General features: G+C 36.6%; 4 protein-coding genes across 9 annotated transcripts; all 4 read left to right on the plus strand.

Annotated features, from left to right (window-relative positions):
• The first annotated feature begins 355 nt into the window (after nt 1-355).
• On the plus strand, nt 356-8,521 carry LOC112726290 (putative disease resistance RPP13-like protein 1). Of its 4 annotated transcripts, none has more exons than XR_011868991.1 (5): nt 414-1,367; nt 2,191-2,295; nt 3,320-7,022; nt 7,188-7,253; nt 8,156-8,521. XR_011868991.1 is itself a non-coding variant. In XM_072210032.1 (4 exons), exon 3 carries the CDS (start codon nt 3,597-3,599, stop codon nt 7,002-7,004), a length of 3,408 nt encoding a protein of 1,135 aa, XP_072066133.1. In that variant the 5' UTR covers nt 414-1,367; nt 2,191-2,295; nt 3,320-3,596; the 3' UTR covers nt 7,005-7,022; nt 8,156-8,521. The 4 variants fall into 4 exon arrangements, 2 of the variants coding, with proteins under 2 accessions (XP_072066134.1, XP_072066133.1); XR_011868992.1 differs by having other exon boundaries at nt 7,175-7,253; nt 8,156-8,291; XM_072210032.1 differs by lacking the exon at nt 7,188-7,253.
• Nucleotides 8,522-8,858: 337 nt separating this feature from the next.
• Nucleotides 8,859-15,207, plus strand: LOC112726291 (putative disease resistance RPP13-like protein 1). 2 transcript variants are annotated; one of them, XM_072210034.1, is made up of 4 exons: nt 9,498-12,578; nt 13,044-13,110; nt 13,807-13,926; nt 14,725-15,207. In XM_072210034.1, exons 1-2 carry the CDS (start codon nt 10,846-10,848, stop codon nt 13,045-13,047), a joined length of 1,737 nt encoding a protein of 578 aa, XP_072066135.1. In that variant the 5' UTR covers nt 9,498-10,845; the 3' UTR covers nt 13,048-13,110; nt 13,807-13,926; nt 14,725-15,207. The 2 variants fall into 2 exon arrangements, with proteins under 2 accessions (XP_025631411.1, XP_072066135.1); XM_025775626.2 differs by lacking the exon at nt 13,807-13,926 and having other exon boundaries at nt 8,859-12,578.
• On the plus strand, nt 9,004-10,844 carry LOC112729050 (putative disease resistance RPP13-like protein 1). The gene has a single exon (XM_025779426.2). The coding sequence runs from the start codon at nt 9,004-9,006 to the stop codon at nt 10,705-10,707; it is 1,704 nt and encodes a 567-aa protein (XP_025635211.1). The 3' UTR covers nt 10,708-10,844.
• A 499-nt stretch (nt 15,208-15,706) lies between the features above and the next one.
• On the plus strand, nt 15,707-21,030 carry LOC112726293 (putative disease resistance RPP13-like protein 1). 2 transcript variants are annotated; one of them, XM_072210036.1, is made up of 4 exons: nt 15,772-16,302; nt 16,786-19,752; nt 20,068-20,135; nt 20,689-21,030. In XM_072210036.1, exons 1-2 carry the CDS (start codon nt 16,009-16,011, stop codon nt 19,732-19,734), a joined length of 3,243 nt encoding a protein of 1,080 aa, XP_072066137.1. In that variant the 5' UTR covers nt 15,772-16,008; the 3' UTR covers nt 19,735-19,752; nt 20,068-20,135; nt 20,689-21,030. The 2 variants fall into 2 exon arrangements, with proteins under 2 accessions (XP_025631412.1, XP_072066137.1); XM_025775627.3 differs by having other exon boundaries at nt 15,707-19,752.
• Nucleotides 21,031-27,802: the final 6,772 nt, after the last annotated feature.

The following is a 27,802-nucleotide window of genomic DNA, read 5'->3' on the forward strand; positions in this document are numbered from 1 at the left end:
TATCATGTAGATGTAGGTCTTCTTTTTCCAATTAGTTAGACCAATAATACCATGAACTAATGTTCTTATCAATGAAGTTCAGCAAATTAAAACCAATAAGGGAATGACTCAAAGCAATTAAGACAGTACTTCAGAAAACAAAATAAGCTCATGATCCTATAGACATTGTTCTCTTCAAAATTGATAGTGTAATTTATTTAGGAGTATCTCTGAAAGAGGACTTTATTTTATTGTGTATAAACAAATTGAAAGTAAAAAAAAAAAAAAACGAAATCATCATATGTCCCTTATTAACAGCATAGAAGCTCTTGCAGTCACTAAATTTATTGTAGAAAACCGTACTATTACCTTGCTTATACAAAAGTTGAAAGCCTTGAATGTAATAGCTCCAAAAAAAAAAAAAAAAAACAAAAAAACAAATTTGTGGGTCACTCTTCCTTTACTTTTTCCCTAACCCTAATCACACAAAAACACTCTCTCAACCCTCAGTCCCTCACTAGCCGTCGAGCTCCCACCCCCACTCCTCCCACACCCTCTTCGTAGAAACACACACTCATGGACGCACTCCCCTCGCTCATCCTCACGCCGTCGCTCATCCCCACACACACGCACCTACACTGACGCGGAGAAGAGAGGGAGGTCGCTGCTGCCGTTCATGCCCATCGTTGCCAACTGCGCCGTCGCGGAGGAGCGTCTCTGTCATCGCGAGCTGCAACCGCCGCCATTGAAGCCACCCTCGCCGTCGCGGAGGAGCGTCTCTGTCATCGCGAGCTGCAACCGCCGCCATTGAGCGCCAGTGAGAGGGAGAGCTCGAGGAAGAGAGGAACGCTGTCCCGCCATGCACCGTCGTCACTGGAGCTGCACCGCCGCCGAAGGCCCGCCGCCGTCCGTGGAGAGTCGTCACCGTCTGGGTCGCTGCCGGAGGAAGAGAGCTTGCACAAGGGGTTGCTGGAGTGGCTCGCTGCTGCCGCAAGAGCCACTGCACCTCTGGCCGCTGGAAAGTCACATTGAGGTCGCCGTTCTTCTGCCGCCGCCGCTGTCGGGGTTTCTGGTCAATGGGTATGGCGCTGTTGTTGCCGGAACCACCACCGGTGCTGCCGCTACTTGTTTCCCTTAAGTCCGAGTCGTTGTAGTTGCTGAGAAAGTGATTTGGAGCTGAGGTTGTGGCTGCCGCAATTTCGGGTTGAGAGGAAAGGTTCCGTCGGTGCGTTCGGATTATAGTTTTAACAATCGAGAACTATAGCCAGCTCTATCTTGTCGCTACTCCGGTTCAAATTCTACGCTCATTCGTTCCATCCCACTTCAATCCTCCTTACCTTGAATTTGGCACTCTGGGTTTGGTATCTTCGGTCCCTAGGGACTACGTTGTGAGTAGGCTTTACATTTATGATTGTTTGATTGTGCATCTACAATTATTTTGATATCTATTATGATCTTTGAATTATAGCTATATTTGCTTTGAACGGTTTTGAATTGATTAAAATAATTGATTTATTAGAATTAAATAACTCATTTTTATGAAGTTTATACTTTTGGAAACTATACATGAGACTATATATATTTTTGATGAAGTTTTGCATTATTCTAAAATGTTTGATTTTATTTGAATATTTGTTTTTGAAGCATTGAAGTATTTGTTGATACTCACTCTAAAAATTGTGAAATATATTTGAAATCTCTCATGGTTGAAAAAGTATGATTGAGAAAAGATTTCTGATGAAAAAGTATGATTTAATTTTATTTGATTCGATTCGATTCGATACCTTATATATTTGAAAGATCAAATATTTGTTGTATTTGAAATTATATGTTTTGAATTGGTTTGGGAGGCTCGTATTAGAAAACCGTAGTTAACGGCGGTTATGACGTTAACTTAGATGCATCTAACTCAGACTCCAGCTAGCAGGGGTGTTGCTAGCCTAACGTATAGGCCACACGTTAGATCTGTTATTCTGTTAGGACACACAAGAGGAAAGGGCTACCCATAGAGGTGGAGCCGCCCAAGTGTGGACTTTTGATTTGATTTCTGTATGAGAACTCCCTTATTGATTCACTTATTATTATCAACTATTATTTTCTAATTAAAATTATTTTAATGATAATGTTTGTATAGTCTCATGTTGATTATAGATGTATTGTCTGGTCACTGAGTTGCAAAACTCACCCCGTTTTTCTAAAAATATTTTTCAGGAACAAATATTTGACTGTGTGAGACTTTCTATTCAAGAGTAACGGTCTGCAATGAGTACCTATTCTTTGTCGAATTCCTAGAAGTGTATGCTCCATATGTCACAGGCAGGACCAACCATTCTTAGTTATTTTAATTTTTTGTTAAAAGTATATAACTATTTATTTTAGAACTTGTAAAATATTAGTACTTGCTTATTGAACTTATATTTGACTATGTTAGGCTTGCTATAGGATTATTTTCCTGAGCGCCAGTCATGGCTCATTTTGGGTCGTGACATTGAAATTTTTCGCTTCTTCATAGAGATAAAAAAAACACAAAATTATGAATTTTTTAAGAAGATTGTGGGGTGATTGAAGCTCTGGAATCCAACTCTGAATCAATAACTTTGCTTGATAATCACTTGTAATAGTTGAAAGAGTAGCATAACTCTTAATTTAATATTAAGTAGTAACTAACATGCTCTATACCATAACTAATGTGATTTGATGCATTTGAGAGAGATTAGTAATTTGGTATAGTAATACTATTGAGCCTGGTCCCATAACTCACAAGATAACACTTTAATTGAAACTGCCAACAAGACGTAAGGTGTGTTTGGCAAACACGTTGGAGATGATAAAAGTGCGTGCTTTGAACGCTGTTCTTTGATGTTTGGCAACTTTTTTTCTCTAAACGCAGAAGTAACTTTGCATCCAAAAGCCGATTCCCTTGAAGCAAGAAATAAAAAATTAATTATTAGAGTTATAAATACTTTAATTATTTTTACTTTTTTATACTTTTTATATTATTTTATAATACTTTATATATAATATTGTATTTTAATATCGTAAAATAACTTTGAGGCACATAAAATTAGCAAAGAGCCAGCAAGATACTCCCACTAGTTAAGAAGACCAACTTTTTGTTGAGTCAACCGTCTTTGTCTTGTTGTCATCAAATTATTGAGAACTACTTCTTCACAATATGCTTTGATAGACCTACACACAGTTCAGTTACAAACCCTGCAAAATCTGCATTTTCACTCTTCTTCATACCCGAATTCTGATCACTTGTTTGAGATCATATCATGGCTGGTTCACTTGTTGGTGGAGCTTTTCTTTCTGGCTTCATTAACGTTGTCTTTGACAGGCTCCTTACAAAAGATGCGGTCAACTTGGTGTTGGGCAAGAAGCTTGACCCTGACTTGGTTAAGAGGCTGAAGATTTCTCTGCATGCTGCTGAAGCTGTGCTTGATGATGCTGAGTACAAGCAACTGGGCAACGAATCCGTGAGGGAGTGGCTCAACGATCTTAGAGATGCTGTTTATGAGGCTGATGACTTGCTGGACGCTGTCCTCACCAAAGAGGCTATTCCAAAGGAGGGAAGTTCTTACTGGCCTGATTACTTCCTCAACCGCGAAAGGGAGATGGTAGATGAGATGGAAAGGGTGGTTACAAAGATAGAATTTCTTGAACAACAAAAAGATTTCCTTGGTCTTCAAAAGACTACCAATATCTTGTCATCATCATGGAGAGAATCCACATCTCTGGTGGAAGGGAATATATATGGGAGGGAGGATGATCAACAAGCCTTACTCAAAGTAATAAATGACAGCAGTGAAAGTGAGTTATCTGTGATCCCTATTGTTGGTATGGGTGGGGTTGGTAAAACAACTTTAGCAAAATGGGTGTACAATACCACAGAGGGATTTGATTTCAAAGCATGGGTTTGCATCTCTGAAACATTTGATGTTGTTGAGATTACAAGGAAAACCATTGAGGAAATTACTAAAACTACTTGTTCCCTTGGGAGTTTGAATTTGCTTCAGAATAAATTGCTAGAGATCTTGTCGGGGAAGAAGTTCTTTGTTGTTCTAGACGATGTCTGGAGCGATGATACTGATAACTGGAAGAAGTTTATAACTCCTTTTCACTGTGGGGGTAAGGGTAGTATGATTCTTCTAACAACTCGCATTAAAGAGGTTGCTTCAGTTGTTCAGACATGTTCCTCTTACTTTCTTAATGAGTTGTCCGAAGATTCTTGTTGGTTACTCTTTGCAGAGAATGCCATTTTTCCGGAGTCAAATGGGAACCCAATACTAGTTGATGTCGGTAGACAGATTGTCAACAAGTGTAAGGGCTTGCCATTAGCTGTAGAAACACTTGGGCGCTTGTTGCAAGGAAAGGATGATGCTAAAGAATGGAATGCTGTTTTAAGCAGTGACATCTGGGAATTTCCTATGAAAAATAGTAAAATTATTCCAGCATTGCTAATAAGCTACTTCCAGCTCCCTGCCTATTTGAAGCGATGTTTCGTTTATTGTTCATTATATCCCAAAGATTATCTTTTTGAAAAAGATGAACTGATCCTGCTATGGATGGCTGAAGATCTTTTAAGGCCACCAACGAGAGGGGAGAGTTTAAAAGAAGTTGGTTGCAAATGTTTTGAAGAACTAGCTTCCAGGTTATTTTTTAAACAAGATTTGTATTCTTATTATAAGATGCATGATCTATTGCATGACCTGGCAATTTTCCTTGCTGGAGACTTCTACTGTTCATTAGAAGAGCATGGTAAAGCAAAAGATGTGACTACTTTGACTCGTCATTTGTCCTATGAAGACTTGAATCATGTGCTCTCACAAAATTTTGATTCCATAACTAAAGTTAAATCCTTGAGGACATTCCTCCCAAGCAGTTTCAGTATCTATTCTCTATTCAACGAAGTTGATGGCAATACTATCGATATCTTGATAAAGAAGTTCAAATATTTGAGAGTTTTGTCATTTGACTCGTTTAAGAATCTTGATTTTTTTTCATTTGGCTCGTTCAGTAAACTTGATATATTGCTTGATTCAGTAGGTGAATTGATTCATCTACGCTATTTGAATCTCTCTTGGACAGACATCACCACATTGCCAGAGTCATTGTGCAACTTGCATAATCTACAAACATTAATATTGTATGAATGTACTAGGCTGACTAAGTTACCTAGTGGCATGCATAATCTTGTGAATTTACAGCACCTTGATCTTAGGCGAACTTGTTTGGAAGAAATGCCAGGAGGAATAGGTAAGTTGAAACACTTGCCTATTTTAGATTATTTTGTGGTGGGCAGGCATGAAGACAATGGAATCCAAGAATTAGCAGGGCTCTCAAATCTTCATGGATCATTTGAGATTAAGAAATTAGAGAATGTTGTTGATGCCAGACAAGCAAGGGGTGCAAGGATGTTGGAGAAGAACCAAATTAACAACTTATTGTTGGAATGGTGTTCAGACGATGAGATGGTTACAAGCACAGAGACTCTGACAGATATACTCGACGGATTGCAACCGCACAATGGGTTGAAAGAGTTGAAAATCAAGGGATACAAGGGTACAATATTTCCAGATTGGTTGGGGGGCTGTTCCTACAACAATATGACTCATGTATCTCTAGAGTCTTGCAAGAATTGCTGCATGCTGCCTTCACTTGGACAGCTGCCATCTCTTAAGTCCCTGCGCATTGAAGGTTTTGATCAGCTCAAGCGTATTGGTGATGAGTTTTACAAGAATGAAAGAGATCATGATTCTTTGCCTACTGCACCGTTTCCCTCACTGGAGACATTGGAATTTCATAACATTCCATGCTTGCAGGAGTGGCACGTAATTGACCCAGAAGCTTTTCCTCAGCTTAAGAGACTTCGAATAAAAGACTGTCCAATGTTAAAGGAAGATATGCTTAATGGCATATTCTTGAGAATGGTTTCTTCTTCATCGAATGCTTCCAAAATTCGCAAACTGGAAATACGGGGAGATCATGAAAAAAGGTCTAATGAGATTCTACCTCGTGGGGATGCTTTATCAATAAGGGGATGTGAATCCTTGGTGAAGTCTGCATTTAATGCAAGGAGCATCAACCATCTATGTTGTCTCCAAGAAGTACATATTTATTACTGTTTGTCTGCTGTATCCTTTCCGGACAATTGTTTACCCAAATCTCTGCAAAAGCTCACAATCTACTGGTGCCCAAAATTTGAATTCCCGGAGCAACAGCAGCACAAGTATGATTTGGTAGAGCTACAAATAGAAGCCAGCTGTGATTCACTGACCTCGTTTTCTTTGGATACCTTTCCCAATCTCAAGAATCTCGAGATAAGAGACTGTAGGAATCTGGAATCAGTGTCAATGTCAGAGGCACCACACGCTGCTCTTGAACGTCTCATAATCAGTGGGTGCTCCAAATTAGTGTCATTAGCAGGAGAAGGACTGGCTGCACCCAACTTGACTCATCTTCAAGTCAGATGGTGCACAAAGTTGGAGGCATTACCACGTGACATGAAGAGTCTACTCCCAAGTTTACAGTCTCTCCAGATATATGGTTGCCCAAACATTTACAGGTTGCCAGAGGGTGATTTGCCGCCTAACTTGAAATCTCTTGGTGTGGGAGGTTGCGAGGAACAAATGAGGATTCTATCATGGATGGGCAACTTGGACACCATCACTCATCTCACCATTTCTGGTAGTGGGTGTGTGAGCACAATAAAGTCATACCCCGAGGTGGATTCCCTGCCTCATCTACCCTCCCTTACCACTCTACATATCAACAACTTTGATAATCTAGAGGCATTGGAGTGCAACGAGCTTCTCCGCCTCACCTCCCTTCAACAATTGCACATTGAGTACTGCTACAAGCTGGAGAATATGGAAGGAGAAACTCTGCCTTCCTCTCTCATCCTACTTCAAATTGAAGGGTGTCATTTGCTAGAAGAACACTGCAAGAACAAGCATCAACTAATCTGGCCCAAAATTTCACACATTCCAACCATTAAAGTCAATGATAAACAAATTTTCTGAATATAAATTTCTGAGCAGGTAATTATCTAACTTCACGGTTCTCATGCCACCACAATTCAATTATACTTGCATCAATTTCCTTTTCCTCAAAAGAAAAGACTTCTCTCTTTCTTTACACATTACTAACTAGTTGGACTGATAATCTGATTCGCCAACAATAAAATTTGCAGTCTTTTTTTTCAGTCATTGGGAAACCTCTCAGTCTGTAGCTGTACTCAAAAGAAATATCCTCTGTTATTCTCAAAAAAGGTCATTCTTACAAATTGGAAGATAGGGAATATATATGTGCATCTATATATTCTATATCTAACATTTGAGAATTTCTATATTCTATATCCAATAGCAGTCATGTTTGAACTTTGAACCAACATGCTAAACAAATGAGTTTCAATATCTAATGCAAGGGTTATATCAAACTTGAATTGTAGGCTCTTTTTTTGGGTTAAATTTACAATTTGAAGGCATCATGATGATTGATATCATTATTGAACCTAGCTGAAATATTGTTACGTATATGTTAAAGCTATGATAATCTACATCTTACCAAGCATGAAACAGTTAATTAATTAACTTCTATTCAAAGGTAGGTATAACAGCTTTGATATTCCCTTGGAATTATATGACACAAAAATAAAGATTTCATTAAGAGAACGGTATACTTTTAATAATTGATCATTTAAACTTTACAATTTTGTTGACTTGCTGTGTTCTACGGTTCATGCCAGACAAAAAGCTTAGAATTATTTTTTGTTGATTAAAACATGAAACTATTTACAAAATATCATATTAAATGAATTGTAGATCCTATACTAACTCTTTCTAATATGAAATTGTATGCTGCCATGTGCTTATTATGTAATAGTTTGACTGATATAATAAGATATTCTTTGCAAGCCTAATTTGGATTCATTGGCATATTATCGTTCTCTTACTAGTTATTTTTTGTAAAATATTTGCGTCATATGATATTATGTCAGCCTCAACTTCCATTGCAGTATTGTTATATTGATCTCAATTTTTTTCTCAAGCTGAATTTCTGCCTTTCAAGTTTCAATTCTGTTTTTGAATCTAAAAAGGAAGCCAATAATGTTGAAGAAGTGCTCTTTCTCCATTTACTAAATTGCTCATATGATTGTGTATTTATCATGTAGGTTCTGGTCATTTTCCTGTGTAGTAGGCCCAAGCCAAAACTTTCTGAAGTGTCTCTACATTCCCGTTAGTGTTTGAACCTAATCAGATTTGGATGAACTTGAGTGGACACAACCAATTGAGCAAAGAGAAGAAAAGTTGAGAGGAGATGCTAATTTTGCAGGGGCAGTAACTTGTTTTCATCAAGTGAAAGATCGGATGGTCAAATCTTATTGAGCTGAACCTATAACTGGAGATTCTGCACTCACAGTTCTTCAATTTGGAGGATTGATTTGAGAACTTAGATCCCTAATATATATAACTACCTGAAATCATGAACAGTAGCTGCTTTTCTGGTGAAATTTGAACACTCTTACATTTTTGTTGCATCACTCAGATTTAAAAACACAAATTAAAAGCTCCAAACAAACTATTATACTAAGACTAAGACATTAGCAACGTACAAATTATTAAAATAAGACAACTAACATGAATTATTGTTATTAATAACCTCATAATATGTTACCATGATATACATACAAAAATGTGGCGCCAAAATGTTCCTAGTTTTATATAGTTTCGGCAGAGACTAGTAGTGTCCGTTGGTGACACGGAAACAGCACCACTTGCAAGAAAGAATTAAAAAATGAAAAGTTAGAGTAAATCCAATTAAACACTCCAAGCTATGAATTTTCTAAGTTATCTCGGAGACTGATACCATGTTTTGTTGCTAAGAAATCATTGACTCCTTGCCTCCTTGGCATACACTACTTGATTGAGAAAAACTTAGTAGTTCACTACACTGCAACCATTGTTCTCTTACCTTTCTCTGAAAATCCATTCACTTTGCTGTTGTTGAGTTCATATCATCATGGCTGGTGCAGTTGTTGGTGGAGCTTTTCTCTCGGGATTCATTAACATTGTCATTAACAAGTCCCTTAGAGAGGATGTGGTCAACTTGGTGTTGGGCAAGAAGCTTGGCTCTGACTTAGTTGAAAGGCTGAAGATTTCTCTGTTCGCTGCTGAAGCTGTGCTTGATGATGCTGAGTACAAGCAACTGGGCGACGATCGTGTGAGGGATTGGCTCAACTGTCTCAGGGATGCTGTTTATGACGCTGATGACTTTCTGGACGCTGTCCTCACCAAAGCTGCCACTCAAAAGGAGGTACGTTCATTCTTGCCTGGTTTCTTCCTCAACCGACATAGGAAGATGGCAGATAACATGGAAGGGGTGGTTGCAAGAATAGAATTTCTTGTAAACCAAAAAGATAACCTTGGTCTTCAAAAGAGTACCAAGGATAATAACTTGTCATCATCATCATCATCATGGCGAGAAACCACATGTCTGATGGAAGGGAACATATATGGCAGGGAGAATGATCAACAAGCTTTAATCAAAATAATAAATGACAAGAGTGAATCTCAGTTATCTGTGATTCCTATTGTTGGCATGGGTGGGGTTGGTAAAACAACCTTAGCCAAATGGGCATACAGTGTCGTGGAAGGATTTGATCTGAAAGCATGGGTCTGCATCTCTGAAACATTTGATGTTGATGAGATTACAAAGAAAACCATTGAGGAAATTACAAAAACTACTTGTAGCCTTGGGAGTTTAAATTTACTTCAAAATGAATTGCAGAAAATCTTGTCGGGAAAGAAGTTCTTTATTGTTCTAGATGATGTCTGGAGCGAAGATGCCAATAAGTGGAAGCAATTTATAACTCCTTTTCAATGCGGGGCTAAGGGTAGTACAATTCTTCTAACAACTCGCAATCAAGAGGTTGCTTCAGTAGTTCAAACATGTCCCTCTTGCACTCTTAATGAGTTGTCGGAAGAGTCTTGTTGGTTATTGTTTGCAGCCAATGCATGTTTTCCAGAGTCAAACAGGAACCCAACACTAGTTGATGTCGGTAGACAAATTGTCAACAAGTGTAAGGGTTTGCCATTAGCTGTAGAAACACTTGGCCGCATGTTGGGAGGAAAGGATGATGTGGAAGAATGGAAAGCTGTTTTAAGGAGTGCCATCTGGGACTTTCCTATGAAGAATAGTAAAATTATTCCAGCATTGTTAATAAGCTACTTCCAGCTACCTCCTTACTTGAAGCGTTGTTTCGTTTATTGTTCTTTGTTTCCCAAAGATTACTATTTCAATAAAGACAAACTAATTTTGCTGTGGATGGCTGAAGATCTTTTAAGGCTACCGAAGAGAGGAGAGAGTTTAGAAGAGGTTGGTTCTCAGTGTTTTGAAGAATTGGCTTCAAGGTTATTTTTTAAACCATACAAGTTTTCCTCTAAGATTTTCCTGATGCATGATCTCTTGCATGACTTGGCAATATTCCTTGCTGGAGACTTCTATGGTAGAATAGAAGAACTTGGTGAACAAGAAGAGAAGAAGCTTCTCACTCGTCATTTGTCACATATCTCACGTGGAAGCTTAGGTCCTCCAATCTCAAAAGTCTTTAACTCCGATATGAAATCAGAATCTTTGAGGACATCGTTGTATATCAAAGATTTGTTAAGCATGAAAAGCAAAGCATCAAAGTTGAAATACTTGAGGGTTTTATCCTTTCGTTAAGTTGATGTATTACCAGATTCAATAGGTAAATTGATTCATCTACGCTATTTGAATCTCTCTGGGACCGATGTTAAGGCATTACCAGAGTCATTATGCAACTTGTTTAATCTACAAACATTAATATTGAGTGGATGTTCTATGCTGACCATGTTGCCCAATGACATGCATAAACTTGTGAATTTACGGCATCTTGATCTTAGGAGAACTTCTTTGAAAGAAATGCCTAGAGGAATAAGTAAATTGACACACATGCGTAATTTAGATTACTTTGTGGTGGGCAAGCACAAAGACAATGGAATCCAGGAATTAGGAGGGCTCTCAAAACTTGAAGGATCATTTAAGATTAAGAAGTTGGAGAATGTTGTTGATGCCGGACAAGCAAGGAGTGCTAAGATGGAGGACAAGAACCACATTGACAAGTTGTCGTTGAAATGGCGTTCAGATGATAAGATGGTTTCAAATAAGGAGACTTTGAGAGATATTCTAGACGGCTTGCAACCGCACACTGGCTTGAAAGAGTTGAAAATCAAGAGATACAAGGGCGAAAGATTTCCAGATTGGGTGGGCCGCTGTTCCTACAACAATATGACAAGCGTATCTCTGGTGTCTTGCAAGGATTGCTGCATGCTGCCGTCACTTGGACAACTGCCATCTCTAAAGTCCCTGCGCATTGAAGGTTTTCTACAGCTCAAGCGTATTGGTGATGAGTTTTACAAGAATGACTGCGATCATCATTCTTCGCCTACTGCACCGTTTCCCTCACTGGAGACGTTGGAATTTAATAATATGCCATGCTGGGAGGAGTGGCACGTACCTGACCCAGAAGCTTTTCCTCGGCTTAGGACACTTGAAATAGAAGATTGTGGAATGTTAAAGGGAGATATGCTTAACGGCGTATTGTGGAGAAGGGTTTGTTGTTTGCGGGAAGATGATGAAGGAAGGTCTGATGAGATGGTGGGTGGTGGGGATGCTTTATCAATAAGGCCATCTCCATCATTTAATGCAAGAAGCAATTGGTTACCCAAATCTCTGCAAAAGCTGAAAATCTTGATGTTCCCAAAATTTGAATTCCTCGAGCACAAGTATGATTTGGTAGAGCTACAAATAGAATACAGCTGTGATTCACTGACTTCCTTGTCGTTGGATGTCTTTCCCAATCTCAAGAATTTGGAGATAAGAGGGTGTAGGAATCTGGAATCAGTGTCAATGTCAGAGGCACCACACGCTGCTCTTCAACGTCTCTCCATTACTTCCTGCCACAAATTAGTGTCATTTGCAGGAGAAGGACTCGCTGCACCCAACTTGACTCATCTTCATGTCAGCTTTTGCTCGAAGTTGGAGGCATTACCATGTGATATGAAGAGTCTACTCCCAAGTCTCCAGTCTCTCAAGATATGTGATTGCTCAGACATGTGCAGGTTGGCAGAGGGTGGTTTACCGCCTAACTTGAAAGAACTTGAAGTGGGAATTGGTGAGCAACAATTGAGGGATCTATCATGGATGCCCAACTTCTACGCCCTCACTCGTCTCACAATTATTGGTTTTAATTGTGATAGCGTGACGTCATACCCAGAGGTGGGTTCGCTGCCTCACCTTCCCTCCCTTACCACTCTTTATATTGAATTCTTTGATAATCTGGAGACATTGAAGTGCAACGAGCTTCTCCGCCTCACCTCCCTCCAACAACTACACATTCTTTTGTGTCCAAAGCTGGAGAATATGGTTGGAGAAAAGCTGCCTCCCTCCCTCTTGCTACTCGACATTGAAGGGTGTGGTTTGTTGGGAGAACACTGCAAGAACAAGCATCAACTAATCTGGCCCAAAATTTCCCACATCCCTAACGTTAGAGTCAAACAGAGATTTCTGAGCAGGTAATTATCTAACTTCACGGTTCTTTTGCCACCACTATTCAATTATACATGCATAAATTTCCTTTTCCTCAAAAGAAAATACCTCCCTCTTTCTTTACACATTATTAACTAGTTGAACTGATATAAATTTGCATTGTTTTTTTTTCATTCATTGGGAAACTTCTCACTTTGTAGTTGTACTCAAAAGAAATATCCTCTGTTATTCTCAAAAAAGAGTCATTCTTATAAATTCGAGGACAGGGAATGTGTGTAAATATTGTACACATAACACATTGTATAAATATTCCATAAATATTCAAGGACAGTATTATATCTCTAATACTCCATAAACCTCCATTGTACACATTGTATAAATATTCCATTGGCTCATCATACTTTCCTGTTTATATATTGTGTATCCAACATTTGAGAATTTCTTTACATAATCAATAAATGAAATTTATAGTTTTCATCCATGTTCTGCAGGTAGATTGTAATGAAGTAAAAGTTCCCAAGAGTGGAGATTTCATCTTATACAATATTTTAGCTTCAGGTTGGTAAATTTACTCCACTCCATTCCATTCTAGAATTCACTTTTCCTGTTTTGTTGGGAAAAAGAAAAATGTTATGAAAGCTTGATATAGTTACATGCACTGAATGGTAAAATTGTCTTTCTGCCTTTGCCACTATTTGATGTTTATGATGAACTTATTGGTATTGCCATATAGTGACTTAAATTTACACCACTCCATTCCATTCTAGAATTTACTTTTCCTGTTCTGTTGGGAAAAAGAAAAATGTTATAAAAACTTGATTTCAGAATAAATTAGTTATGTGCACTTAATGGATAAATTGTATTTCTGCCTTTGCCACTGTTTAATGTTTACGCTGAACTAATTGGTATTGCCATTTAGTAAATAAATTTGACCCTTTATCTGTTTTTATAACATTCATAATTACCATTCATAATTTAAGCAGAGAGATAAATTGAAATCCTTTAAAAATATTCGAGGTAAAATTAAAACTTTCGCCAAACACTAGGGATAGTTGATATGGTTTTCCTTGTTTCCTTTTCTTCTATTCTCTAATCTTCATTTAAAATTTGTTTACAATATAACACAACATGTTTTGGTTTGCGACTTTGAGTGATAGGCTAAAAGAAAATAAAGCTTACTGTTTTGCCTAAAATGGAAAGTGAAGCTTCAAAATAATTAAACAATTTTGTTTCTGTTTTTGCCATCTTTTGCAGGTAAAAGTTCAAAGATGTTCCAGATTTCATTGTACTTGTATATATATATGAAGATGTGTAAACTGGATTAATATGTTGGGAAGCAGTAGTGTTATCAGATTTCAGCTTTCATGTTAATTGGTATCTACACTAGTTTAAATTAATAACTGATGTTTAATTATCATATCTACATTACATGTGGACTTGCTTGGATTATTCAATGCTTTGCTTCAAAGATGGGAACCAGATATAGGTGGCTGTTTGGCTATCAATAGCAGTCATGTTTGAACTTTGAACCAACATGCTAAACAAATGAGTTTCAGTATCTAATGCAAGGGTTATATCAAACTTGAATCCTAGTTTTTTTTTTTTTTGGGTTAAATTTACAATTCAAAGCCATCATGATGATCAACATCATTATTGAACGTAGCTGAAGTAGTGTTACTTATATGTTAAAGCTATGATAGTCTACATCTTACCAGCATGAAACAGTTAATTAAGTAACTTCTAATCAAAGGTAGGTACAACAGCTTTCATAATCCCTTTATGACACAAAAATGATTTTATTAAGAGAATGGTATACTTTTAATAAATTGATCATTTAAACTTTACAATTTTGTGATCATATTTTTGTTTACTTGCTGGGTTCTATGGTTCATGCCAAACAAAAAGCTCAAAGTATTGCTTTAGAATTCTTTTGTTGATTATAACATGCAATTATTCCACTAAAATGTACTGGCGGCCTCTATGCCAATGGCAAGTTGGTGGGCATGTAACTACTTTTGCAAAATATTTGTGTCAAATTTTTCTCAAGCTAAATTTGTGCCTTTTCAAATTTCAATTCTGTTTTTTGAATCTAAAAAGGAAGCCAATAATGTTGAATAAGTGCTCTTTCTTCATTTACTAAATTGCTCATATGATTGTGTATTTATCATGAAGGTTCTGGTCATTTTCCTGTGTGGTAGGCCCCAAGCTAAAACTTTCTGAAGTGTCTCTACATTCCCGTTAGTGTATGAACCTAATCAGATTTGGATTAACTTCAGTGGACAGAACCAATTGAGCAAAGAGAAGAAAAGTTGAGAGGAGATGCTAACTTTGCAGGGGCAGTAACTTGTTTTCATCAAGTGAAAGATCGGACGGTCAAATCTTATTGAGCTGAATCTTTAACTGGAGATTCTTCACCCATAGTTCTTCAATTTAGAGGATTGATTTGCAATCTGAGCTCTGTAGTATATATAACTGCCAGAAATAATGAACAGCAGCTGCTTTTGTAGTTGCTGCATTTAGGTAACCATTTGCTCAGTGTAGAAGAGATTATGAGTACAATAGTATGATGAGGTTGTTGCCAAACCAAGCTATGTACTGAATATTATTAATGCTGTTAGTTTATTGGTTATTATTTTGTACGATGATCCACCAAAATTCATGGTCTTTATTATTAGTTGGTTTACTAAAAATGATATATCATTCATACTGATAAACAAATATATACATAAGTTCTCATTGTTTTTCTAGGCTAACCTAACCTTACAGTTCACACTAATAAATTCTTATTACTATGATGCATATATGTGCCGAACCAGCAAAAAAACATAATACAATTGATATTTGCAAAATAAAAGACCAAAATGTCATGATCATGTTTCTATGGTTTAATAAACTAAAATTGGTTCATCTTACTAATCACCTAATATGACTTGGATATGCCTTGCATATTCCCAAGTCATGACTCATGCAACAGTTGAAACCTGCCTCAACTTGCAGTTTTGTTGCATCACTCAGATTTAAAAACACAAATTAAAAGCTCCAAGCAAACTATTAAACTAAGACTAAGACATTAGCAACGTACAAATTATTAAAATAAGACAACTAACATGCATCATTGTTATTAATAACCTCATAATATGTTACCATGATATCCATACAAAAATGTGGCGCCAAAACGTTCCTAGTTTTATATAGTTACACGGAAACAGCGTCACTTGCAAGAAAGAATTAAAAAATGAAAAGTTAGAGCGAATCCAATTAAGCACTCCAAGCAATGAATTTTCTATGTTATCTCGGAGACCGATACCATGTCTTGTTGCTAAGGAATCATTGACTCCTCCTTTGCATACACTACTTGATTGAGAAAAACTTAGTAGTTCACTACACTGCAAACCATTGTTCTCTTACCTTTCTCTGAAAATCCATTCACTTTGCTGTTGTTGAGATCATATCATCATGGCTGGTGCACTTGTTGCTGGAGCTTTGCTCTCTGGATTCATTAACATTGTCATTAACAAATCCCTTAGAGAGGATGTGGTCAACCGGGTCTTGGGCAAGAAACTTGGCCCTGGCTTGGTTGAGAGGCTGAAAATTTCTCTGCATGCTGCTGAAGCTGTGCTTGATGATGCTGAGTACAAGCAACTGGGTGACGAACGCGTGAGGGATTGGCTCAACAGTCTGAGAGATGCTGTTTATGATGCTGATGACTTTCTGGATTCTGTACTCACCAAAGCCGCCACTCAAAAGGAGGTATGTTCTTTCTTGCCTAGTTTCTTTCTCAACCGATATAGGAAGATGGTAGATAACATGGAAGGGGTGGTTGCAAGAATAGAATTTCTTGTAAGTCAAAAAGATATCCTTGGTCTTCAAAAGAATACCAAGGATAATAACCTGTCATCATCATCATCATCATCATCATCATGGCGAGAAACCACATGTCTGATGGAAGGGAACATATATGGCAGGGAGGATGATCAACAAGCTTTAATCAAAATAATAAATGACAACAGTGAATCTCAGTTATCTGTGATTCCAATTGTTGGCATGGGTGGGGTTGGTAAAACAACCTTAGCCAAATGGGCGTACAGTGTCGCGGAGGGATTTGATCTCAAAGCATGGATCTGCATCTCTGAAACATTTGATGTTGCTGAGATTACAAGGAAAACCGTGGAGGAAATTACTAAAAGTTCTTGTGACCTTCGGAGTTTAAATTTGCTTCAAAATGAATTGCAGGAAATCTTGTCGGGAAAGAAGTGCTTTATTGTTCTAGACGATGTCTGGAGCGAAGATGCCGATAAGTGGAAGCAATTTATAACTCCTTTTCAAGGTGGGGCTAAGGGTAGTACAATTCTTCTAACAACTCGCAATCAAGAGGTTGCTTCAGTAGTTCAAACATGTCCCTCTTGCACTCTTAATGAGTTGTCCGAAGAGTCTTGTTGGTTATTGTTTGCAGCCAATGCATGTTTTCCGGTGTTAAACAGGAACCCAACACTAGAGGATGTCGGTAGAAAGATTGTCAAGAAGTGTAAGGGGTTGCCATTAGCTGTAGAAACACTTGGGCGTTTGTTGCAAGGAAAGGATGATGTTAAAGAATGGAATGTTGTTTTAATGAATGACATTTGGGAATTGAAAAATAGTAAAATTATTCCAGCATTGTTAATAAGCTACTTCCAGCTACCTCCTTACTTGAAGCGTTGTTTCGTTTATTGTTCATTGTTCCCCAAAGATTACTATTTTGATAAACTCAAACTAATTTTGCTGTGGATGGCTGAAGATCTTTTAAGGCCACCAAAGAGAGGAGAGAGTTTAGAAGAGGTTGGTTCTCAGTGTTTTGAAGAGTTAGCTTCAAGGTTATTTTTTAAACCAGCTGCTAAGGATTTTCCCGAGAATTACGTGATGCATGATCTCTTGCATGACTTGGCAGTATTCCTTGCTGGAGACTTCTATTGTAGAATAGAAGAGTTTGGTGAACAAGAAGAGAAGAAGGTTCTCATTCGTCATTTGTCACATTTGACATATGGAAGCTTAGTTCATCCAATCTCAAAAGCTTTTAAATTCATTGTGAAATCAGAATCTTTGAGGACATCTTTGTATATCGATGATTTGTTAAGCCTGAAAAGCAGAGCATCAAAGTTGAAATACTTGAGAGTTTTATCCTTTAGTAAACTTGATGTATTACCAGATTCAATAGGTAAATTGATTCATCTACGCTATTTGAATCTCTTTAGGACCAATGTTAAGACATTACCAGAGTCATTATGCAACTTGTATAATCTACAAACATTAATATTGTATGAATGTTCTAAACTGGCCATGTTGCCCGATGGCATGCATAAACTCGTGAAATTACGGCATCTTCTCCTTGGTGGAACTTGTTTGAAAGAAATGCCTAGAGGAATAAGTAAATTGAAACACATGCATATTTTAGATTACTTTGTGGTGGGCAAGCACAAAGACAATGGAATCCAGGAATTAGGAGGGCTCTCAAATCTTGAAGGATTATTTGAGATTAGGAAGTTGGAGAATGTTGCTGATGTCAGACAAGCCAGGAGTGCAAGGATGTTGGAGAAGGACCGCATTGACAAGTTATTGTTGGAATGGTCTTGGGATCATGAGATGGTTTCAAACACAGAGACTGAGAGAGATATACTCGACGGCTTGCAACCGCACAATGGCTTGAAAGAGTTGAAAATCATGGGATACAAGGGCGAAAGATTTCCAGATTGGGTGGGGCACTCTTCTTACAACAATATGACAACTGTATGGCTATCTTGCAAGAATTGCTGCATGCTGCCTTCACTTGGACAGCTGCCATCTCTAAAGTCCCTGCGCATTGAAGGTTTTCTTGAGCTCAAGCGTATTGGTGATGAGTTTTACAAGAGTGACAGCCATCATGATTCTTCGCCTACTGCACCGTTTCCCTCACTGGAGACGTTGGAATTTCATAAGATGCCATGCTGGGAGGAGTGGCACGTACCTGACCCAGAAGCTTTTCCTCAGCTTAAGATACTTCGAATAGAACGTTGTCCAATGTTCAAGGGAGATATGCTTAATGGCATATTCAGGAGAAGGGTTTCTTGTTTGTCGGATGTTTCGAAAGTAGAAATGCGGGAAGATGATGAAGCTGGTGGGGATGATTTATCAATAAGGGGATCTCAATCATTTAATGCAAGGACGATCAACCATCTGTGTTGCCTCCAAGAACTACGTATTTCAGGGTGTCCGTCAATTGTATCCTTTCCGGGTAATTGTATTCCCAAATCTTTGCAAAAGCTGAAACTCTGCAAGTGTAGTAAACTAGAATTCCCGGAGCAACAGCAGCACAAGTATGATTTGGTAGAGCTACAAATAGAAGAGAGCTGTGATTCACTGACCTCCTTGTCGTTGGATGTCTTTCCCAATCTCAAGAATTTGGAGATATTCAGTTGTAGGAATCTGGAATCAGTGTCAATTTCAGATCCACCACACGCTGCTCTTCAACGTCTCATATTCAGGAGGTGCTCCAATTTAGTGTCATTTGCAGGAGGACTGGCTGCACCCAACTTGACTCAGCTCACCATCTTTGATTGTCCGGAGTTAGTCTCATTTGCAGGAGAAGGAGTGGCTGCACCCAACTTGACTCATCTCGGCCTCTCAAAATGCGACAAGTTGGAGGCATTACCACGTGATATGAAGAGTCTACTCCCAAGTTTACACTCTCTCCTGATATCTGGCTCAGATATGTGCTGGATGGCGGAGGGTGGTTTACCGCCAAACTTGAAATCACTTTTTGTGGGAACTAGCGAGCAACAAATGAGGGATCTATCATGGATGGGCAACTTGCACGCCCTCACTCATCTTACCATTTATGGTTCTTACTGCGACAACATAAAGTCATACCCAGAGGTGGGTTCATTGCCTCACCTTCCCTCCCTTACCACTCTACATATCAAAGAGTTTGATAATCTGGAGACATTGGAGTGCAACGAGCTTCTCCGCCTCACCTCCCTTCAACAACTACATATTAATTCGTGTCCAAGGCTGGAGAATATGGAAGGAGAAAAGCTGCCTCCCTCTCTCTTGCTACTCAAAATGGAATACTGTGGTTTGCTGGGAGAACACTGCAAGAATAAGCATCAACTAATCTGGCCCAAAATTTCCCACATCCCCACCATTCAAGTTGATGACAAACAAATTTTCTGAATAAAGATTTCTGAACAGGTAATCATCTAACTTCACGGTTCGCATGCCACCACAATTCAATTATACATGTATAAATTTCCTTTAACTCCAAAGAAAATAGTTCTCTCTTTCTTTACACATTATTAACTAGTTGGACTCATTATCTGATTCGCCAACAACAAAATTTGCATTCTTTTTTTTTCATTCATTGGAAATCTCTCAATTTGTACTTGTACTCAAAAGAAATATCCTCTGTTATTCTCAAATGTCACTGTTATTTATATTGTGTATTTATTTGAGAATTTCTTCCATAAATAGATATTGAAATCTTCTGTTTTCATCTATCCTCTGCAGGTAGATTGTAATAAAGTAAAAGTCCCCAAATGGCGGAGATTTCATCTTATACAAGGTTTCAGCTTCAGGTTGGTCAATTTACTCCACTTCATTCCATTCTAGAATTTACTTTTCCTCTTCTGTTGGGAAAAAAAAAAATGTTATGAAAGCTTGATTTTAGAGGAAATTAGTTATTAGTTATATGCAGTTAATGGTAAAATTATGTTTCTGCCTTTGCTACTATTTGATGTTTATGCCTTAATGCTGAACTAATTTGTATTGCCATGTAGTAGCTTAAGTTTGATTCTTTAACTGTTTTTGCAATCTATAAATTGTACTTTTTTGTTACAATTCTATTTACTGTCGTTCATTCATAATTTTATCAAAAAGATAAATTGAAATCCTTTAAAAATATTTGAGGTAAAATTAAAATTTGTGCCAAACATTTGATATGATTTTTCCTTGTTTTCTCTTCTTCTATTCTTTAATCTTCTTTTAAAGCTCTTTTACAATATAACATGTTTTGGTTTGCGACTTTGAGTGAAGGCTAAAAGAAAATAAAGCTTATTGTCTTGGCTAGAAAACTGAAGCTTCAAAATAATTTAACAATTTTTTTCCTACTGTTTTTGCCATCATTTTCAGGTAAAAGTTCACAGATGTTCGAGATTTCATTGCACATGTATATCTATCTATATATATAGATATATGGAGATGTAAACTGGATTAATGTGTTGGGAAGCAGCAGTGTTTTCTGATTTCAGCTTTTATTTTAGTTGGTATCTACACTAGTTTAAATGAATGACTGATGTGTATCATATTGACACTACATGTGGAGTTGCTTGGATTATTGAATTCAATGCTTTGCTTCAAAGATAGGAACTATAGATGGTTGTTTGGTTATCAATAGCAGATGTTTGAACTTTGATCCAATATGCTAAACAAATGAGTTTCAATATCTAATGCAAGGGTTGTATGAGTATCAAACTTGAATTGTAGGCTTTTTCTTTCTTTTTTTTTTTCTGTTAAATTTATAATTCAAAGGCATGATGATGATTAACATCATTGTTGAACCTAGCTGAAGTAGTGTTACTTATATGTTAAAGTTATGATAATCTGCATCTTACCAAGCATGAAGGAGTTAAATTAATTAACTTCTTATCAAAGGTAGGTGCAACAGCTTTCATAATCCCTTGGAAACATATGTATAACAAAAACATACCATTGTTAGTAATACAAGTTTTTTCATTTGTTAGTAATACCATTTGCTTACTTGACAAAATGTTAGAATCAACCAATCAAATCTTGCCAAATCAACTTTGTCACGGCCCAAAATGAGCCATGATCGGCGCTCAGGAAATAATCCCTAAGCAAGCCTAACCGACTCAAATATAAGTTGAATAAGAAAATTACAAATATTTTAAATAAATTTACAATGTCTAAAATAAATAATTACATATTTTTAACAAACAAAAAATAAAATAAATATGGGTGGATCCTGCCTGTGACATATGGAGCAGATGACGTCTAAGAACTCAACAACGAATAGATACCCATTGCAGATCATTACTCTTGAATAGAAAGACTCACATAATCAAATATTTATTCCTGAAAAATATTTTTAGAAAAACGGAGTGAGTTTTGCAACCCAGTGACTAGACAGTACATCTATAATTCACATGAGACCATATAAATATAATTTTAGTTAGAAGATAATAATTTATATAAATAAGTGAATCAATAAGGGAGTTCTCATACAGAAATCAAATCAAAAGTCCACACTTGGGCAGCTCCACCTCTATGGGTAGCCCTTTCCTCTTGTGTGTCCTAACGGAATATCAGATCTAACGTGTGGCCTACACGTTAGGCTAGCAACACCCCTGCTAGCTGGAGTCTGAGTCAGATGCATCTAAGTTAACGTCATAACCGCCGTTAACTACGGTTTTCTAATACGAGCCTCCCAAACCAATTCAAAACATATAGTTTCAAATACAATAATTCTTTAATCTCTCAAATATATAAGGTATCGAATCAAATCAATCAGATAATACTTTTTTATCAGAAATATTTTCAAATCATACTTTTTCAATCATAGAAACATATTTCATAATTTCAAAGTCAATAAGTACTAACAAATACTTCAATGCTTCAAAAGTATATATTCGAGTAAAATCAAATGTTCTAAAATAATATAAAACTTCATCAAATATATATATAGTCTCATGTAAAATTTCTAAGATATGAACTTTATAAAAATATTTTTTTCAATTATAATAAATTAATTATTTTAATCAAATCAAAGTTCTTCAACAATAATTTTATAAATGTAATTAGAAACTCAGAATAGCATAAACCAACAAAATTAACGGTTATAAATATAAAGCCTACTCACAAATTGGTTCCAAAGGACCGAAGAAACCAAACCAGAGTGCCAAGGAAGGTTGAAGTAGAACGGAATGAAAGAGCACGAAATTTGGACCGAGGTAGTAGCAACAACTTCGATTTCTCACTGCAGCAACCTCAACAACAGCCCTAGTATCAATAACATAGAGCAACCCCAATAACAATGGCAGCGAATCTAATAGCCTACGGTGGTTTAAAACAAAGCAAAGATAAAAGGGACAGCAAACATGATAGGATAGAGTCAATAATAGAGCTTTATGGCAAGACAAGGTAGAACAAGTTTAGTCTTACCAAAGGAAATAAGAGGATGGAGCATCAGCAGCTCCGGTGACCCCCCACCGGCAAGGACAGAACAGGCAGAAGCAAAGCTGAGCTAGGGCAAACTTGCAGAGGTTCCAACAGCGGCTTCCGGCGATGTCAGCGCGATCCCCGGTGACCAGAGGCACGGTGGCGCAGCTTGCGACAACGGCGGAGGCGTACCAGCTCCCCCTCCTCGCGAGACTCTCCTCTCTCTAGCCATTGTGTTTCTCTCTCTCTCTGAGAGCTCCTCTCTCTCTCTTCGAAGCCCCATACCTGCAGCCGCGACAGCAACAACGAAGCTCCCCTTCCAGCGGTAGGGACGGTCTCCAGGGACAGCACCTCCTCTCTCGCGCATCTTCCTTTCTCCTTCCCCCATTCCCTGTTTCGAACTCCTTCTCCCTCTCCCTACCTGATCCGCAGCAACGACGGCGACGTCCAGCCTCACCGGTGTCACCCCCTTCTCCCCCTCTTCTTCCTTTCTTCTCCCTCTCTGTTTTCTCTCGCTATTTTTCTTTCTTTCATTCTCAGCAGGGTATGTGTGTGTGTTAGGAGAGGGTTAGGGTTTAGAAAAGGGGTAAAGGATAGTTTAGGTATTTTGATAAAATTAAAGGGTATATGTAAAATGTTTCAAAATATCTTGAGATGTTACATTCTACCCCCCTAAAAAAAATTTTCGCCCTCGAAAATTGATACTGTATGAAAAATGTTAAATGGTTTTAGCCCTTTTTCCAAACATGAGAAAGAAGTATAATCGGGTGCAAAAATTACAGCATAGGTGTGTGTTAAAATGATGCGGTTGACATTTACGCCCTCTTATTCTCTTGATAAGTCAAACACACATGGCGCTTTTCACTTTGTCCATCACTTCCAAAGTACATTCTAAAGTCAAACGTCAACACTAACTTTTCAACTTGTACCAAAATCTCCTTAACTTCCTCCTCGAAATACTCTTAATTCATAATCTTCTTGACGTCGCCATGTCCTAAAACTAACGTATTGCTCGCTGTATCTAGAGATTACACGTTAACCAATAGAATCTCGAGTTTACTCAAAGGAATACAAAACTTAGGAAGAGAAGAACAAGCATCTCAGATGCTGTTCGCAGGAATTCGAAAGGATGTGTAAGATCGCAATAATTAAACAAGGATGTACAGAAACAATGAAATGTGCCAAAAGAGAGATAAGCCACATATTAACAAGGAAATTTGAATCGAGGGACTTCGATGGAAGCAATAAAAGGGAAGATGGAGTATTAGGTCGGAACAAGTTCAAAATGAATAAAAGAAGTACAAAGCGCACAAGAGATGGCCACTAAAGTCGATGACAATGTTCACAAGGATTTAAAAGAAAGATTAGAAACACAATCAAATAAGACATCCATCAACAATGAATAAAACTAAGAATTATTTCACATCCTCAAGGAAAAATATGAGACAAACATTTCAAAAGAAATAATAAAAGCATAAAGTTATCACGTCACACAAATTCAAGTTGAAACAAAAAGATTCAAGGTTTATGAATTTAAGATTAATAGCAATCAAGGGCAAAGGTTTTTTTTTTTTCAAGAACCTTGGGGGATACTAGATGCATAATCAAGCGAGGATATGCATTAGTAAAAAGACAAAATCAACAACAGAGAAAGCAAGCAAAACATAAATTAAAATAAGATAACACATTCTGGAATAGACAACTTAACAGTCATAAAATAAAAAAATAGTAACTATCACAAAGTCGGCATGCTTCTTTTCCCTTTCTATAGAAATCTTCGACTAAGTACCTTTGGGATTATTAGTTTATTACCATGACTTTGGACCTTAAATAATTACATCAATATAAAATTTGATATCTCCTAACTCAAAATAGTAGAAAGTTATGTAATACATGGCAAGAAATGTAATTGATCTCCTTGTTGTCCCTTAAGCAAGAATTTACATATACATTTAGGTATTTAACTCCTTATGGTCGCTGTTGGTAAAATACAGTCATGTGATTTCTTATAATCATGCAGCTAGACTTAGTATGAAGTTCTAAATAAATTCACAAATAAAATACTGATAATAATAAAACTAAACTTTGAAGTACTGCCAATTAATATACTAAAATCAGTTAAAATAACTATTTTTTTTTAAATATAATCCAACACATAGTAAAAGAATTTTAGAAAATTGGTATGAGGTCATATTTTTTATAAAGATAAAACACCAAAAAGAAAATTCACCTTCATAAATAGTCAAGTGAACTTAAAGCTCATAAACTTAGGACAAACTCAAATACATATATTAAATCTAAATATTTGAAAATATATCTCCCAAATCCTTGTCGTATCTTGGAAAATATATAAAGAAAAAAAAAATTTTTTTTTTGGTATATATGGAGCCTTTCACAAATTTCCAACCCAGAAGTGAGACTAAGAAACCCAAAAATAACCATTACATACAAATCAAGAAACTCAACAGTCCAATCACCAAAGAAATTGACTTGCTTGTTACTTAAAAAATCTCAATGATCTCTGTTAATATTAGTCATATAACCACATTTTGGGTTAAATCATAGTAGAAATCCATTTATCACTTTTTTCTTCATATACATTATTGTCTTGAGTGCACATGTATACAAATTGTAAGCTTGTAGCTTTCTAAGAAACATTTAGCTCATGTTATATTTTATTATCTTATTATCAAAATATAAGAAAAATCAATCAAAATTACAAAATTAATATTTAGTATACTATAATAAAATTAATGTAAAATATCAGTTAGATTATCAAAATCAAAGTACAAGATCTGGCAAGACAAACTGGAAAGGATGCAATTTCAGTGTATTAGAAAGTATAAGAGATTTATTGGCAACTCTCTACTTTAGGTCAAACGTTCTTGTATTTTCTATCACAAGAATAGCATTTAAGTATATACACAAAATACAAAAACCAAAAAACAACTATATCACATGAATGGCAAGAGAAATGACAAGTGTGGTACGTGTCAATGTCTTTGTTGTAAGAATTAATAAGAAGAAAAGAATTTTTTTTTTTTTGGAAAAGATTACACCAATTAATTCATGGTGATAAAAAAAATCATAAAAAAAGTAGCATTGTCCCATGCACTCCATTAATATAACACTTAACAATAAAACTCCCAACATATGCAACAATTCAAGGTTCAAACCAGAACATGATTAACTTGCACAAGGTAAAGTAACTTGAAGCAAAATGCTTATTTTTTTTTTTGGATCATAAATTTAAAACAAGAAACAACTGAAAATCAGTAAACAGATTAGGAACTTGTAAGTAAAGGGTCTTCAATAAAAATTCAAACAAGCAAAGCATTGCAGAAGTGCGAGAGTAAAACTTGCATTGATTAAAAGTTTAAAACAAAGATCTATAAAGGAAGGAATCTTAAACATTCAAAGCACTTTCCCATAAAATAAATAATGTTACAGTATTCAAAAATCAAACAAATAAAATGCATAAAAAGAGAGAACTAACCAACAAGTATAAGTTCAAAACTTTTGAAAGGTATTGAACACAATGCTCAATTCGAGCGTTGAAAAACAACAAAGAATTTTAGATTTCAGAACATGATTGAAAAACAAATTTAGGAGGAAAGAAAGACCTTCTTCAAAATTCAATACAATATTCAATACACAATAAACTAAACTGGTTTGAGTTATTTTTCACAGCAAGATAAGAGTATTAATCCAAAGCAGCATCAACCAGTAGGAAAACAAAAAGAAAAAGAAAAAGAAAGCACGGGTTTTAAAGAAGTGATTACTACACAGAAATTTCTATACACAAAATTCATGCCCCATAATTTGCACGCTATTTTGAGTTTTCTTACCATGAAAAATATGAAGCGTTGTCAGTATAGAGCAGAAGCAAAATGAGTCAAAGTTGAAATCCAAAAATTTTAGAATTAAAGGAATCCTAAGATTGAAAAGAGAAGAACTTGAAGGTTCCCAGAAAAAATAGTACCCTTGAAAGAAAAGCCACGTTCAACAAACAAAACCATAGCAGAACAAATTATCAAACAAAAAGCTCAATCAAACTTTCAGATAGAAAAAGATCTTCAAATCAGCTAACACATCATAAAAAAAATTTGCCACACCTAAACAGAGAAAATTATAATTCCAATCTAGCAAACAAGAATAACACTCCATATATATGTTTGTCACGTAGTTCTTCTACCAGAGCAACCGAATAACAGTTTTTAAATTTATTGATTCGAAAGAAAGAATCACAAGTGGTTCAAAATTCTGTTAACTTCAAAGATCATCAACATAAGAAGAACAAACTTGTTTTATTGAAATCCAGAACAAAGCATCTAAATCAGCAGCTAAGTAAATCCACAATCCACAAATCTAAATACAATTCTATAACAGGAATAAGATAAAAATTCACAGCAAAAACATATCGAATCTTCTAGATAATGGATGAAATCTTGAAATCAAAAACCATAGAAAGCAACATGAATATGAAGAATATTAAAGCAAATATTCACAAAAACGAGGAAGATTGGAACTAGCTACAAGGCAGGAATCGAGAACCAAAACCGAAACTAAAGTCATTGCAAAAGCTAGTTCAAGAAAAGCTACCAAATAATAACTCAAGGTTGGGTACAAAGAAGAGGAAAGAGGTGTCAAGAATCGACAGATGACTCATGATGACAAGAACCAGAAACCAAGAATGACAGAAAGACAAGGATGACATTCCTATAGGCCTCTGATAGTGCCACAATTTGTACAAATAGGCGCGCTTCTATTTATACAATTGTGATCCTACCATAGGACACTTGCTCCATATTACACAGATTAAACCTAAGCTCTGATACCACTTTGCCACGGCCCAAAATGAGCCATGATCGGCGCTCAGGAAATAATCCCTAAGCAAGCCTAACCGACTCAAATATAAGTTGAATAAGAAAATTACAAATATTTTAAATAAATTTACAATGTCTAAAATAAATAATTACATATTTTTAACAAACAAAAAATAAAATAAATATGGGTGGATCCTGCCTGTGACATATGGAGCAGATGACGTCTAAGAACTCAACAACGA

This window comes from Arachis hypogaea, chromosome 12, assembly GCF_003086295.3.
Source record: "Arachis hypogaea cultivar Tifrunner chromosome 12, arahy.Tifrunner.gnm2.J5K5, whole genome shotgun sequence".
Lineage (NCBI taxonomy): Eukaryota > Viridiplantae > Streptophyta > Magnoliopsida > Fabales > Fabaceae > Arachis > Arachis hypogaea.

Excerpts from the sequence above, each read along its gene's own strand:
- LOC112726290 (XM_072210033.1), top strand. The coding sequence starts at position 3,597 with ATGGTAGATGAGATGGAAAGGGTGGTTACAAAGATAGAATTTCTTGAA.
- LOC112729050 (XM_025779426.2), top strand. The coding sequence starts at position 9,004 with ATGGCTGGTGCAGTTGTTGGTGGAGCTTTTCTCTCGGGATTCATTAAC.
- LOC112726291 (XM_025775626.2), top strand. The coding sequence starts at position 10,846 with ATGCTGACCATGTTGCCCAATGACATGCATAAACTTGTGAATTTACGG.
- LOC112726293 (XM_025775627.3), top strand. The coding sequence starts at position 16,009 with ATGGCTGGTGCACTTGTTGCTGGAGCTTTGCTCTCTGGATTCATTAAC.